This window comes from Mesoplodon bidens, assembly GCF_964165515.1.
Source record: "Mesoplodon bidens genome assembly, chromosome: 2".
NCBI classification, from domain to species: domain Eukaryota; kingdom Metazoa; phylum Chordata; class Mammalia; order Artiodactyla; family Ziphiidae; genus Mesoplodon; species Mesoplodon bidens.
Window position 1 is genome coordinate 72,224,404 of NC_138177.1, and position 14,902 is coordinate 72,239,305.

Genomic DNA, 14,902 nt, shown 5'->3' on the forward strand with positions numbered 1-14,902 from the left:
CCGGACGCGCAGGCTCAGCAGCCATGGCTCACGGGCCCAGCCGCTCCGCGGCACGTGGGATCCTCCCGGACCGGGGCACGAACCCATGTCCCCTGCATCGGCAGGCGGACTCTCAACCACTGCGCCACCAGGGAAGCCCTTACTGTTGAGTTTTAAGAGTTCTTTGTATATCTTGGGTAACAATCTTTTATCAGATGTCTTTTTTAAATAATTATTTTATTTTATTTTATTTTATTTGTTTTTGGCCATGCCACGTGGCTTGCGGGATCTTAGTTCTCTGACCAGGGATTGAACCTGGTCCCTGGCAGTGAAAGTGCCGAGTCCTAACCACTGGACTGCCAGGGAATTCCCTCAGATGTATCTTTTGCAAATATTTTCTTTTGTGGATATTTTCTCCCAGTCTGTGGCTTGTCTTATTATTTTCTTGACATTGCCTTTTGTAGAACAGAAGTTTTAATTTTAGTGAAATCTAGCTTATTAATTATTTCTTTCAAGGATTGTGCCTTTGGTGTTGTATCTAAAAAGTTATTGCCATACCCAAGGTCATCTAGGTTTCCCCGTTGCCTTCTAGGAGTTTTACAGTTTTGCGTTTTACTTGGAAGTTGATGCTCCATTTTGAGTTGATTTTTATGAAGGGTGTAAGGTCTAGGTTTAGGTTCATTTTTTGCATGTGGATGTCTAGTTATTCCAGCACCATTTGTTGAGGAGACTATCTTTGCTCCATTGTATTGCCTTTGCTCCTTTGTCAAAGATCAATTGACTATATTTATGTGGGTCTCTGTTCTGTTCCACTGATCTATTTGCCTATTCTTTCACCAATACCACACTGTCTTGATTACTGTGGCTAAGTCAGGTAGTGTTAGTGTACCAGCTTTGCTCTTCTCCTTCAATATCACGTTGGCTATTCTGGGTATTTTGTCTCTCCATGTAAATTTTAAGAGTCTCATGCTCCGCCGACTGAGTTAGCCGGGTGTGCCTCCATGTAAACTTTATTTTTATTTATTTATTTTTTTTTTTTTTAATTTATTTTTGGCTGAGTTGGGTCTTCGTTGCTGTCCGCAGGCTCTCTAGTTGCCACGAGCAGGAGCCACTCTTTACCGTGGTGCGCAGGCTTCTCATTGCGGTGGCCTCCCCCGTTGCAGAGCACGGGCTCCAGGTGCGAGGGCTTCAGTAGTTGTGGATCGAGGACTCTAGAGCACAGGCTCAGCAGCTGTGACACACAGGCCTAGCAGCTCCGCGGCATGTGGGATCCTCCCGGACCAGGGCCCAAACCTGTGTCTTCTGCATTGGCAGGCGGATTCCCAACCACTGCGCCACCAGGGAAGCCCCCATGTAAACTTTAGAATCAGTGTGTGGAGATCCACAAAACAACTTGCTGGGGTTTTGATTAGGACTGCATTGAATCTGTAGCTCAGGCTGGGAAGAACTAACATCTTGACAATATTGAGTCTTCCTATCCATGAATATGGACTATCTCTCCATTTATTTAGTTCTTCTTTGATTTCATTCATCAGAGTTTTGTAGCTTTCCTCATGTAGATCTTGTACACATTTTGTTAGATTTATACCTAAGTATTTCATTTTGGGGGGTGCTAATCTAAATGGTATTGTGTTTTTAATTCAAATTCCACTTGTTTGTTGCTGGTGAATTGGAAAGCAGTTAACTTTTATTTTATTTATTTATTTATTTATTTATTAAACATCTTTATTGGAGTATAATTGCTTTACAATGGTGTGTTAGTTTCTGCTATATAATATTTTATTTTATTATTTTTATATTTATTATATTTTATTTATTTGGTGGCGCCAGGTCTTAGTTGCAGCAGGTGGGCTCCTTAGTTGCAGCTCGCAGGCTTCCTAGCTGCAGCTTGCCAGCTTCTTAGCTGTAGCACATGTGCTCCTTAGTTGTGGCCGGCAGCCTCCTTAGTTGTGGCTGGCGGGCTTTGTAGTTGTGGCTCGCGGGCTCCTTAGTTGTGGCATGCATGTGGGATCTAGTTTCCTGACCAGGGATCAAACCCAGGTCCCCTGCATTGGGAGCACGGAGTCTTCACCACTGCGCCACCAGGGAAGTCCCACAATTGACTTTTATATATTAACCTTGTCTTTTGCAACCTTGCTATAATCACTTATTAACGCCACAAATTTTCTGGTATCATGCTTTCAGATTTTCTACAAAGACGATCATGCCATCTGTGAACAAAGACAACATCATGTCCTTTTATCCCCCTTACATACTTTAATACATATCTCTATATATGGACACTTGGTTACATAACCACAATACCATTATAATACCCACCTAAGTTATCCATTAATCCTTGGAAGATCAACACCCAGGCCATCTTCAAATTTTCCTGATTGTCTGAAAAAAATCATCTATTTTTTACAGCTGGCTTATTCAGTTAAGGATCTGAAAGAGTTCACACATTACACTGGGTTGTTATGTACTACTAAGTCTTCTTTCATCTAGAACTGACATAAACAGTTCTTTATGTCATTGACTTGTTGAAGAAACCGGGTCATTTGTCCTGTAGAACATCCTACATTCTGGCTTTGTCTATTCACTTCCTGTGTCCCTCAACTTGTTCCTCTGTACCCCATATTTCCTGTGAATGGATGTTGGCTCTAAAGACAGGATAAATGCTTAATTCTTTCCTTTTAATCAATAGCATATTTTTAATGTTCTCCAAAGAAAGTAGGTAGGATGGGGTAGGTAGAAAACCAGGGTGTCTGTGTCAGGGAAGGCATGAAGGGAGGTGTGACTGGCTCTCTCTTTGAAAACAGATTTTTCCTATAGGCCCCAATATGTGGAGAAGCCCTTATTCTCTCCCTCATACAATCATCAGCCGTAATAATACTTTACATTTATATTCAATGTGTTTTCACATTCATTAACTCATTTAATCCTGGCAGCTGCCCACTGAAGCCAGAGGTACAGGTGGTATCTTCATTTTGCAGATTATACAGCTGAGGCCCAGAGAGGTGAAGTGGGGGAGATGGTGTGGAAAGCAGGTCTTCTGATTTGAAGGGCTGTGACCTTTCTGTCCCTTTGTGCTGCTCCCCTCGCTTCAAACCTGGGGCTTCCCTACTCCCCTCATCATCATCAAAGCTGGGTTATGGGCTGTGTAGAGATGACTTTTGTATACCTGGGTTCTCAGAACATGCAGAATAAGAGAAGTGAGCAGGTGCAATTTGGTTCAGCAGTCAAATGCATAACCAGACTGAGTGAGAGGTTATATCATGTAACAGGTAAGAGCCTGTTTAAGCCTCACTGAAGATGGGCAGCTGTATCTGTCAGGGAAGATGTATAGGGTGGGTGGGGGCTGAGGATAGGCCAAGCCAGGTGTTTGGAGCAGCTTGGGAGAAGGTGGGAACAGCCAGGCAATGGGCAGAGAGGGAAGTTGGGAGTAGGGCAGGAACAGGAGGCAGGAGAGAGTGAGAGGCTGGTTAGGGGAAGAGAGGGAGGGAGGGAAGGTCTTGTGGTTGGAATGAAGTGCTGTGGCTTGCCAGAGGGGGTGAGAAGCTACTCTCATGCCCTCAGCTGGATGGAGGCCTGCCTGAAGGAGGAGCTTCCTTCCCCGGTGGAGCTGGAGGAGAGCCTCCGGAACGGAGTGCTGCTGGCCAAGCTGGGCCACTGTTTTGCGCCTTCTGTGGTTCCCTTGAAGAAGATCTATGACGTGGAGCAGCTACGGTACCAGGTGGGGAGCAGAGGTCTCTACTTTCTACCTTCTTCCTCTCAAACTATCTGTTCTCAAAGTTGTGAGAGTGGGGTGACCATATAATTTATTGTCCAAACCTGGGTACTTTTGAGGATAAAATGGGTGCTAGTAATCATTGTACTGGAACAACGGGTTTCAATTGGTGCCTTGCAGCTAGGCGGTGTGTACTATGCTTAGCAGCAAGGGGCATTTGCTAGGTGGGCTTTGAGATGCCTCTGATATGAGAACTTCCAAGCAGACTTTTCTACCCACAGTCTACACTCAGAGGCTTGTGAGCTTTGCCACCTTGAAGTTACTTCCGGGACATGCTGCCCCTTCCCTGTGCTCTAGTCAACCCAACCCGCCTCTCCTTCCCATCCCAGCTCCGGACTCCCCTTTTCCAGGAAGCCTTACTAGCTTGCTAATCCCATCCCTGTGCCATCCTTCCCAAATAACCCACTGGGTCATCCATCCCTGGTGGTTTCTCTCTGTTTTTGTGTCTCTGTCCTGGGGGGATGAGAAATCCATAGGACAGGGTCCTCTGCCCCCACCCCTTGAATCTTCAAGCTGTGGTCTGGGCTCTACCCAGAGGGAACCCTGAGAACTGTGGAAATAGATTCTCTTCTCTTTCCTTCCCTTTTAGGCAACTGGCTTGCATTTCCGTCACACAGACAACATCAACTTTTGGCTGTCTGCAGTAGCCCACATCGGTCTGCCTTCGGTAACATTGGGTCTCAAGATTGGGGTTCATCTTTGCTCTTCACCAGTACTCGCACCTCCACCACACACATGCTTTATCTCCCTGGCACTCTTTAGTGCTCATCTCCATGTGTCTTCTAAATGAACTTAATCTAAGAGTTTAAGTTCCCTGAGGCTGTATGTCTTTGAACCATGTTACTTGGTCTCTGTCTTCACTTCCTTGTGGGTAAGGGAAGTGAAGGGAGGTGAAGGCAACCTGGCCCAGGATGCATTGTTGCCATTGTTCCCATTAGTCAGTGAGGCCCCTATATAACGCAGGAGGTGGGCCTCATGTTGGCCAGCCATGTTTCCACCAGAATTTCATAGCGTGAAGCAAGGACACACCACATCCCAAGGCGGTAGACTTGGAAGCCTAGGCCAGGACCCCAACTGGACACATGCTGCATGTCCTCTCACTCTTTGACTCTCAGTTTGTTTCTCATCTGTAAAATGGGGATAGTAATCCCTCCCCTGTCTTCCTTTTAAGGTTGTCAGGAAGATCACATGATCTGTGTGAATTCCTTTTGTGAATTATAAAGAACTAGACAAATTAGGGCATAAGATTCTGTAGTGTTTTTCTTCACTGTAGAAGGCAATTATAAGACAAGGAAATAACAGTTAAGACAAATGCTTTGGTGAGAGGCAGATCAATAGAGGCCATGTGTTCTCAGTGAGGCTAGAACACTTTTAAGTCTCTAGATTTGGTCCTTTCTTATCTATCTAAGGTAACCAAGAGGTATTGAGGTTAAACCTCATTACAGTCGCCAGGTGGCATGAGAAATCACGCCTGGGGTTACTCAGTTCTTAGAGGGGCCCCCACTGATCAGAGACCTTTGGCTTGAAGACAGGGATGGCACGCCCTGACCCTTTGCAGTCCTTGGCAGTGTGTGTTTCATTAGGCCCCTTGTGGAGTCATGGCCAGCTCCTAGCATGCCACCTTTCTGGCAAGAGTCCTAGGTGAGGGGCACAGGCTGGCTGTGTCTGGAGGATGAAAAGGGGGCCTGTTTCTCCTGGAGCATGTGGCCTGCGTCCTATAGCCTTGATAGCCTTGTCTGGTGTTTGGTTAATCTGGGGATGTGTGTCCGTGGCTGGGTCTTGGCTTAGTATGTGTCCCCAATGCCTTTCTTTTACACTGAGTGCGTGGGTGCAGTGCTGACTGTAAAGAGTTAGGGAGATTGACCCAGAAGCCCCAGGCAGCAAAGGAGTACACACCCCAGGTCAGAGAGGAAGACCCATTCCTCAGCCCCTCTCTCCATATCTGGTGCTGCTTCAAAGTCTTCAATGGCAATAATTGGCTGGTTTCCCCTCTAGACCTTCTTCCCAGAGACCACGGACATTTATGACAAGAAGAACATGCCCCGGGTGGTCTACTGTATCCATGCACTCAGGTGAGAGACCAAGACTTGTCGTCCAGGTTCCTCTAGGTGGTTGCAACCAACTGTCAACAGCAACAAACATTGCAGCAGGGAGGATGGAAGATAGACCACAGGGAACACTTCTCAGAGTGACATTTTTGATCTCCACAGTTTTGTTTAGATTTATGTGCATGCTGGAGGGCACATTTATGTGTGATCTGTGTGGATGAAGGGAAAGAGCAGGCAGGGAAGAGTGTTCAGCTTGTGACTGGGGTGCAAGGAAGTCAGATTAGGATGCATCTGGAGTGTCACATGTCGTCAGTGTGAATGGCGAAGGCTATTTAGTCCTACTCGCAGCCAGCCATCAGCAACCAGTTGGCTAAATCATAGAAAGTAATTGACCAGTTCCTATGTCCATCATGTCATCTCTTCCTGACTTCATTTCCCACATCCTTTGAGGACTCTGTGCCTTAGCTTAGTGGGTCTCTGCTTGCTATGCCCTTTCCATCCTCCATCTCCATCCAGTGACCTGCCACAGAAATGTGTCCTTCTCTGTGAAGCCTTCGCAACCCCCCCAGAGCTCCTAGAGCATCTTATTTTTCTGCTATAGCATTGCCTTGTGCTGACTTACAATAACATCTCTCCCTGTGAATGGGGGATGACTTGTGGGCAGGTGCTATATGGTCTTCATCGCCAAGTCTCCGCAGTATCTCCTGCAAACCTATTATAGTCAGCATGTGAAAATGAATAGGCCCCAATGCCTTCCATTCTTTCCTAGTCTCTTCCTCTTCCGGCTGGGATTGGCCCCTCAGATACATGATCTATATGGGAAAGTGAAATTCACAGGTAAGCCCAGCTCCTTCCCCAACCACCACAGTCTGGGCAGGTCTTGGGGGTTCCGGGCCTGATGAAGGGCATCTGCGCTATTATTGCAGCTGAGGAACTCAGCAACATGGCCTCTGAACTAGCTAAATATGGCCTCCAGCTGCCTGCCTTCAGCAAGATCGGGGGCATCCTGGCCAATGAACTCTCGGTGGATGAAGCTGCAGGTAGAGACCAGGCTCCCCTGCTGGGGTAGCTCAGTGAGTATGGGAGGACTCTGAACCTTATAGCCCCTGCATAAATCCTGAATACTTCTCATCATAAGCAGGGCCAACAGCCTACCTGGCTTGCCTGGCCCCTATGGATGGAGAAAGGGGATGATGTCAGAGTGGTCTGCAGCTGGCTACGCTGTAGCTGGGCTGGGGTTTGCTCTGGCATCCTGACCTTGTCTTCATGTCCCCTCCTAGTCCATGCAGCTGTTCTTGCCATCAATGAGGCAGTGGAGCGAGGAGTGGTCAAGGACACCCTGGCTGCCTTGCAGAATCCCAATGCTCTGCTGGGGAATCTTCGAGAGCCTCTGGCAGCCATCTACCAGGAGCTGCTGGCCCAGGCCAAGATGGAGAAGGCTGCCAATGCCAGGAACCGCGTAAGGAGCCTTGGATGGCAGGAGCCGAAAAGCTGGGTGGCCTGGAAAATCGCAAGTGAAACCAGGACTCCTATTTGTCCTGTCTCCAGAATCCAAAGTTGCCTAGAGAAACTAACTTGTCAGTTATTTTTGAGGAACAGGAGAAGAACTCAGGAGAATAATGGGAATTCAAAAGAGAAGATAGGGGAAAATGTTCTGGGGCAGGGCTGAGGGACTGGAATGTAGAACTGGATGAGATTAGACTGGAGATTCCAAAGGGTAGTTCAACTTAACTGTGTCAGTGCCAGGGGGTAAGATCCCACGATTTCCCCAGATTCCTTCCAACCAGACTGACCTTTGGCCTTGGGAAGACCCCCAGAAGAAGAAATAGTTATAGACAGGGAGGGAGGGGTAAGAAAGATTGAATTGGTTTTCCCAGGTTCCCCTCTCAATGTAGTTTTTGCAGAATGATGGAGAAAGCCAGGACATCTATGACTGCTACCTAACTCAGGCTGAAATCCAGGGCAACATCAACCATGTCAATGGTAAGAGAGAAACGCCAAGAGGGGTTTGAAGGGTAAGCCCCGGCCTAGGGAGTTACGGGGTTGGCTTCTCTCAGGCCAGAAGACCCATGACCTCACTTGGGCCAACACTTATTTCAAGGGAATATCAAAGTCAAGGCTGTGTGTGCTCTGTTTTACGTCTGTTAATGTCTGGAGAAGTGGTCGCTGTCAAGGGGGCTTCTGTTTGAATGGACATCCATAGAGTGGACAGAGGCAAAGGGGCAGGCTTTTCAGCTCTTGATCCTGGGGGCAGTTGGTCTGGGGTCCTTCAAGAAGAGAGTTTGGAGAATGGATGGGGGTAGGAGATCAGGGCAGGAGAGGCTGCTTGAAAGCCCAGGATGGAGTGTGTCTCTGCCTTTTTAGGTCAGGTTATCCTCAGGGTATGGGGTAGTGAGATGGGAAGGCTGTGAAGATCAAGCTGAAGAATTTGGGCTGGACCCTAGGAGCCCAGGGGGCAGGGGTGAGGGTAACCCTGGGCAGGCAGGAAGAGGGCTGAACTGGGGATGTTATGGGGTGGGCTTTCTCACACTATCCGTTATGGAGTCTTGGTCTTTTCAGTCCATGGGGCTCTAGAAGTTGTTGATGATGCCCTGGAAAGACAGAGCCCTGAGGCCTTGCTTGAGGCGCTTCAAGACCCTGTCCTGGCCCTGCAAGGAGTGAGGAGAGACTTTGCAGACTGGTACCTGGAACAGCTGAGCTCAGACAGAGAGCAGAAAGCGCAGGTCAGGCTCTGTCTATGACCTGCTACCTCCTCTATCTGACTCTAGGACGGGGGAGGGCCTCACCACTGTCAATTCTTCGTATTCAGTAAGTGCTGACTACAGGTTTAAATGGTTAAATTACCCCAAAGCCTAATGGACCAGGCTGATGAGCTTCTGCCTTCTGAGAACCTCTCATACTGACCGGGGGCCGGTGGGGGGGGCCCAGGGGCAGTCCAGTAGGCAGTGATATGCTCCCGCATTGCTGAATTGAGGCCTCAAGTTAGCAATCTTATTTTCAATGCTGTTGACTTTCTCCCTGACACTATATTCGTGTTGCCCGTGTTGTTATTTCAGATGCTTGCTGGGTAAGAAAGAGCCAGCGGTTAGAGATGAGTGCTGAGGGATGGGTGGGCCAGGCTAGTCTGCCTAAAGGGGAGAGGTGGGGTTGAGGGTGGGTGACTGGGTGGACCTGGAGCTCATGCTGGCAGTCCTGAAGTATGTTCATGGCCCCAGGGGGACTCTCTTCTACTGCATCTCTTCCCTCTTCCAGGAGCTGGGCCTGGTGGAGCTTCTGGAAAAGGAGGAGGTCCAAGCTGGTGTCGCTGCAGCCAACATAAAGGGTGATCAGGAACAAGCCAGTAAGTCATCTCCAGACTGAGACCTGGTCTGGGTGCATCACTGGCTCTTGGGAGAGCATGTAACTCCTTTGCCAGCTTCTGTGTAGAGCAAGGTAGACTCCTGCCCGATTTTCCAACTCCCCACCTAGTCTGCCCTATTCCTGGCCGCCTGGGGGGATGCTACAGGTAAGTTCATTAAGGCCCTGGAGATAATGACAGTCAGTACTGCACCACGCTGGACTTCTAGGGCAGGCAGTTTCCTTCTAGGCACCTCCCCTGTATTTTGACCGTTTCAACTTGGTTGAGTTCCTTTGGCTTCTGAAATATAGTGATGGCCCAGACGAGAGAGAAACTCATGATCCAGCTCAGCTTCCCTTAAAACATGATATACAAATATAATTCTTTATTAAAAGGATGTGGGTTAGCGATTGTCTCCCTCCAAGGGGATCAATCTGGATAGCAGGCGTGAAGAGACATAGAGTGCCGAGGCGCAACGCAGCAGCCTGTGGACACCACACCTGGCACGCGTGCTCGCCTCCGACTGGACTTGCTCAGTCCCCCTTCACCTTTGTCTGGCAGGGCTCTCCGTGGCTATCTCATGGAGCCCCCAGGCCGCTCCTGGCTAACTGCCTGCTCATCGCTCAGTTCCTTGCTGTTGCCAGAGTAATCGCTCAAGCACAGATCTGATCTTAGCTTCTTTGTTGAACATCTTCAGACCTTCATGGGTTCTCCCATATTTCTCCTAGACTTTAGTCCCATCTCCTCAGCATGGTAGGTGAGACCTTCCAAATGTCTCCCCCAACCCTTCTCTTCACATCCCACCAGCCCAGTTGAATCAGATGACCTGTTCTTCCTTGACTGCCCGCAGCTTTGCCCACTGCCAGGCCTCTGGTCCTCTGGATTACAGTTCTCCCACGTTTTCACCAGTGGAAAGCAGATGAAAATATCCTGCAGAGCTGCCTCAAATGCCTCCTCCTCTGTGAAATCTTCCTACTCTCTCCCCCTAGACTCCCTCCTCCCCCGCGCTGCCAGTGGATTTGCGGGGAGAGGAAGTACCTCTCACATAACAGTGACAGCAATGCAGTGTAGGTAATTTTGTATCCTTATTTTTCCCCAGTGGATTTTGTGCTCCTTGATGTCAATGCCCATATCTGCTTGGCATTTTATAAGCCCCAGCATTTGAAAACTAAAACGACATAGGTACACCAGGGCCCCTTTTTAGCTTACTCTCGCCCTTTGCAGCCCAAATGGCTCGACCTTGGAGCTAGTTCCCTATTCCTCTGTGCTGTCATCAAGATTTGGTCCCTGGAGCCCCTTGACTAACCTCATCTTAGTTGTGCTACACAGCCTCCTGTCAATCTTATGCTCACCACCCTAGGAATTCACCTCTGCTCTGACAGCCACCTGCTGAGTTACTCAACTTCTAGGCCTGACGAATTGCTTCTTCCGGAGCCTCTTCTTAAAGCGACCCAACCCCTTTCCCTCCTGAACATTTAGAAACACATTTTGAACCTAGCAGAGGTTCAAAGCCATTTCCCCGCAGAGATAACCAGCAGAACCTAGTTAGCCAGGAGAGTGGAAATGGCACTGGATGCCCAGCCTGTGCAACCTCTCCCTCCTCCCCTGCAGTGCTCCAGGCTGTGCAGAGGATCAACAAAGCCATCCGGAGGGGAGTGGCAGCTGACACCGTGAAGGAGCTGATGTGCCCGGAAGCCCAGCTGCCTCCAGTGTACCCCTTTGCATCAGCTGTATACCAGCAGGAGCTGGCAGTGCTCCAGCGGCAGCAGCAGGGGGTAAGCCCTAGAAATGAGGATCCAGCTCTTGGGTGCCCAAGGAGCTGGAGGGATCAGAGCAGTCAGTCCAGAGCACCCATGAGGGCACCCTTAGATTCTGGCAAGAGATTAGGGGTGGGAGGTGGGCTACCATCCTTGCCATCCTGAGTGTATTATAATAGCAAATACCTTTGAGCAAACCCTGCTTTAAACACTCATTTAATCCTAAAAGAACCCTATGAGATAAGTATTATTATTTCCATTTTAGAGATGAGGAAACAGATACAGAAGTTAAGTAACTTGCCCAAAACAGCTGTGGCTGGCAGTGCTGGGAGTGCATGCAAAGCTGAATATACTTGAAGCCTATGTTTTTAACCACTCTGCTGTCCCACCTCCCCCTGTCCATACAGCTTCTCTGACGGTGAGGTGATAGGGCCCTCCGGTAGGGACTTCCCAGCCTGTTGGAGGAGTTAGAATACACCTGAGGGTCCAGGCAGAGACACAGGGAGGAGTAGATGATGTAAATGGGAGATGACTTCACACTAGGGAGATGGCAGGGGCAGAGCTCAGGCTAATTCTGGGATGGCTTCTTGGAAGAGAGGAGACTGAATAAAGAATCCTAACCGTAGCAGGCATTTCTAGAGCATCGACTCCATGCACGACACTCAGGAAGCACATGGTCTCAGTGTATGAGACTATAGTCCAAGGAAGCATAAAATAAGTCCTAAGAAGTAAAGCATAGCGACCAATGTGGACTTTAGAGCTATAATCCTTGAGTTAAATTTCAGCTCTGCTGCTTCCTAGCTACGTGACCTTGGGCAAACTATTTACCTCCTCTGCCCCTCAACTCATATAAAATGGGAACAATAATATATTTATTTCATAGGATTGTTGTAAGGATTAAATGAGTTAACATATGTGCTTAGAAGTGAGCCTGGCGTGAAATTTTTAGCCGCCATCATCATCATCATCATCATCATTATTATTATTTGCAGCATTCTATTGGTAGAGGACAGGAAGGGTGCTCCAGACAGGGAACAGCACAAGCAGATATTTGAGATGAAGGAGAAGACTGGGCAGGGAAGGGGCCCTTGGGTATGTAGTACAGCACTGAGGAGCCCTCTTTATCTTGGTCTCAGTGTGCCCAGGGCCTAGTGCAGTTCTTGGTGTGTGGTAGGGACCAGAAAGGAGCAGGTAGAACTCACTGGTTGAACGTGGGCTCTGGTACCCGGCAGTTAGCTTTAACTTATATTACTTGACTATGGGTTCACCTGTGAAATAGGGATACTAACAATACTTACCTCTTTGGCTTGTTAGGAAAATTAACTGATAATGTGCGCGAAGTGCTTATACATTGAGCACATAGTAAGCACTCTCAAGTATTAAGTATGATTAATTATTAGTGAATGGATTAGGCCATAGGTGTTTTGAGACAGAGACTCTGGGATGTGGGAGAGTCTTGGGGGCAGGATGGCAGGCAGACCCCCGAGGCCCTTCACCAGCCCGCTAGGGAATCAGCCCTCCCTCTGTTGTAGGAGCTTGGCCAGGAGGAGCTCTTCGTGGCCGTGGAGATGCTCTCAGCCGTGGTCCTGATCAACCGAGCTCTGGAGGCCAGGGATGCCAGCAGCTTCTGGAGCAGTCTGGTGAACCCCGCCACAGGGCTGGCCGAGGTGGAAGGAGAGAATGCTCAACGGTGAGAAAGGTTAAGGTTTAGCCGCATGTTGAGAGAGGGGTTGGGTGGGTGATGGAGGGAATGTAGTCAAGAGTCCAAGTTCTTGTGCTCAGAGACTAGCCTTCTGCTTGATGCCCTGTTCTCCGGCACAGGCCAACCCTCTGGGTCTATTTGCAGTTCCCTGGCCTGTGTTTCTCCTGGGAGTGGGTGGGTTCACAGTCATTCCCCTTTCCTCCATTTATTTAATCTTTTATCACAAAAGTTTGAGTACCCACTCATGTGCCAGATACTTTTTTTTTCTTCAATTATTTATTTAGTTAGTTAGTTAGTTGCACCGGGTCTTAGTTGTGGCTCGCAGGCTCCTTAGTTGCGGCACATATGCTCCTTAGTTGCGGCCAGCAGGCTCCTTAGTTGTGGCATGCAAACTCTTAGTGGCAGCATGCATATGGGATCTAGTTCCCTGACCAGGGATTGAACCCAGTCCCCCTGCATTGGGAGCTCGGAGTCTTAACCACTGCTCCACCAGGTAAGTCCTGCCAGGTACTATTCTAGGTGCTGGGAAACAACAGTGAACAAAACACAGTTCCCTGCTCTCTAACTTATGTGCTAGTAGAGGGAGACAGACAAAAAACAAACATGTCAAATTATTAGAAGAGCTATGGTGATTAAAAAAATAGGGCAAAGCAGATAAAGGGTGGGGACATGGTAAGGGCAGTTTGTCTCTGCTACACAGTATGGTTATGGAAGCCTTCTTTGGTAGGGGGGTCATTTGGAGAGAGACCTAAAGGGCATAAGTGATGGCCATGAGCTATCTGGGGCACAGACCCTGAAAAAGAAGTGTCCGTGGTGTGTTCAAAGAACACCAGGAAGCCACGAGGCGGAGTGGAGGGAGGGAGGGAAAATAATGGGAGAAGAAGTTGCAGAGGCTGGACCATGTAGGCCTCTGGCTTTTACTCTGAGTGAGGAAGGAAGCCACGGGGGTGGTTTGAGCGAGGAGGGAGGTGATCTGACCTACTTTTAACAGGATCACTCTGGCTGCTGTGCCGAGAATCGACTACCGGGTTAGAAGGGAAGAAGCAGGGAAACCTGTTAAATGTCTATTGGAGTAACCTGGGCGAGAGCTGATGGAGGCTTGGCCTAGGGCAGTAGCAGTGGAGGTGGTGAAAAGGAGCCAGATTTGGGGTATATTCTGATAGCTGAACTGACAGGATTTGGTTATGTGGTGGATATGGGGTGTGAGAGAGACTGGAGACAGCTTTGACTCCCAAGATTTTTGGCCTGAGAAGTTGGAGTAAACAATTACCAAGATGGGAAAGACTGTGGGAAACGCAGGTTGAATGGGGGGGATCGGGAGTTTAGATGTTTGCTGCTGGGCTTGCGGTGAATTTGGGTGTTCATGTGGAGATGCCGAGCAGGCAGCTGGCATTTATGAATGGGCTATTGGTGTACTTTTTGGAGTCATTAGAATGTGGTGTTTCAAGCCATGAGATTAGGTGAGATCACTTAGGATGTGAGCACGGAGAGAGAAGAGGCCTGAAGACTGAGTCTTGGGTTGCTCCGACATTTAGAGGTGAGGGAGGAACCAGCAGAGGAGACTTAGAAAGGACAACCTGTAATGCAAGACAAGAGCCAGGAGAATGTGACGTCCTGGAGGTCAAGTGAGGAAAGTAGTCCAGAAGTTTCCCTTGACCTCTGGCTGATGGTGCACATACTACCCCCCTCATTCTCGCTCACCTGGCTACCAGGTACTTTGATACTCTGGTGAAGCTGCAACAGGTGCATGGAATGGATGGGGCGTTCCTGAGCTGGAATGATCTTCAGGCCACCGTGAGTCAGGTCAACGCCCAGGTCCAGGAAGAGACCGATCGTGAGTGGAGTCCAGTACTGGGGGAAGATGGCCCAATGCGGACAGCCCCATCCCTTAGCCATAAGTCTGGGCCCTCTGCCCACCTATATCTCTCTTTCCCAGAGGTCCTTGCGATCAGCCTCATCAATGAGGCTCTGGAACAGAACAACCCTGAAAAGACCCTCTCCTCCCTTCTGCTTCCTGCGGCTGGCCTGGACGATGTCAGCCTTCCTGTCGCCCCGCGGTACCATCTCCTCCTCGTGGCGGCCAAAAGGCAGAAGGCCCAGGTGAGGCTTGGGCTGGCTGGGTTGGTCACCAGAGCAGGAAGAATATCCCCTATGGGTAGAGCTATGCCCAGTATGCACCCTGGGAAAGCCAGTCTGATGGACACTGTCCCTTCTGGGGATGCGAGGCAGTGGGGGTTCTGATCTGGCCATGGGGAAGAAGGGCAGAGTTCTGGTTGCCAGCACAGAGCGAATGGTGGGGGCCTTGTG

At 49.1% G+C, this 14,902-nt stretch overlaps 1 protein-coding gene across 3 annotated transcripts in view; it reads left to right on the forward strand.

Annotated features, from left to right (window-relative positions):
• Positions 1-14,902, forward strand: part of IQGAP3 (IQ motif containing GTPase activating protein 3) — a 40,460-nt gene that overhangs the window by 4,036 nt on the left and 21,522 nt on the right. For 2 of the 3 annotated variants that reach the window (XM_081226224.1, XM_081226226.1), the window contains exons 3-15: positions 3,541-3,697; positions 4,341-4,418; positions 5,747-5,823; positions 6,569-6,636; positions 6,726-6,839; positions 7,080-7,258; positions 7,695-7,782; positions 8,359-8,522; positions 9,052-9,139; positions 10,748-10,911; positions 12,426-12,583; positions 14,308-14,429; positions 14,532-14,695. In XM_081226224.1, coding sequence (XP_081082350.1) covers positions 3,541-3,697; positions 4,341-4,418; positions 5,747-5,823; positions 6,569-6,636; positions 6,726-6,839; positions 7,080-7,258; positions 7,695-7,782; positions 8,359-8,522; positions 9,052-9,139; positions 10,748-10,911; positions 12,426-12,583; positions 14,308-14,429; positions 14,532-14,695 — 1,621 coding nt within the window. The remainder of the gene's footprint in view (positions 1-3,540; positions 3,698-4,340; positions 4,419-5,746; positions 5,824-6,568; positions 6,637-6,725; positions 6,840-7,079; positions 7,259-7,694; positions 7,783-8,358; positions 8,523-9,051; positions 9,140-10,747; positions 10,912-12,425; positions 12,584-14,307; positions 14,430-14,531; positions 14,696-14,902) is intronic. The other variant, XM_081226225.1, reaches the window with a different exon arrangement.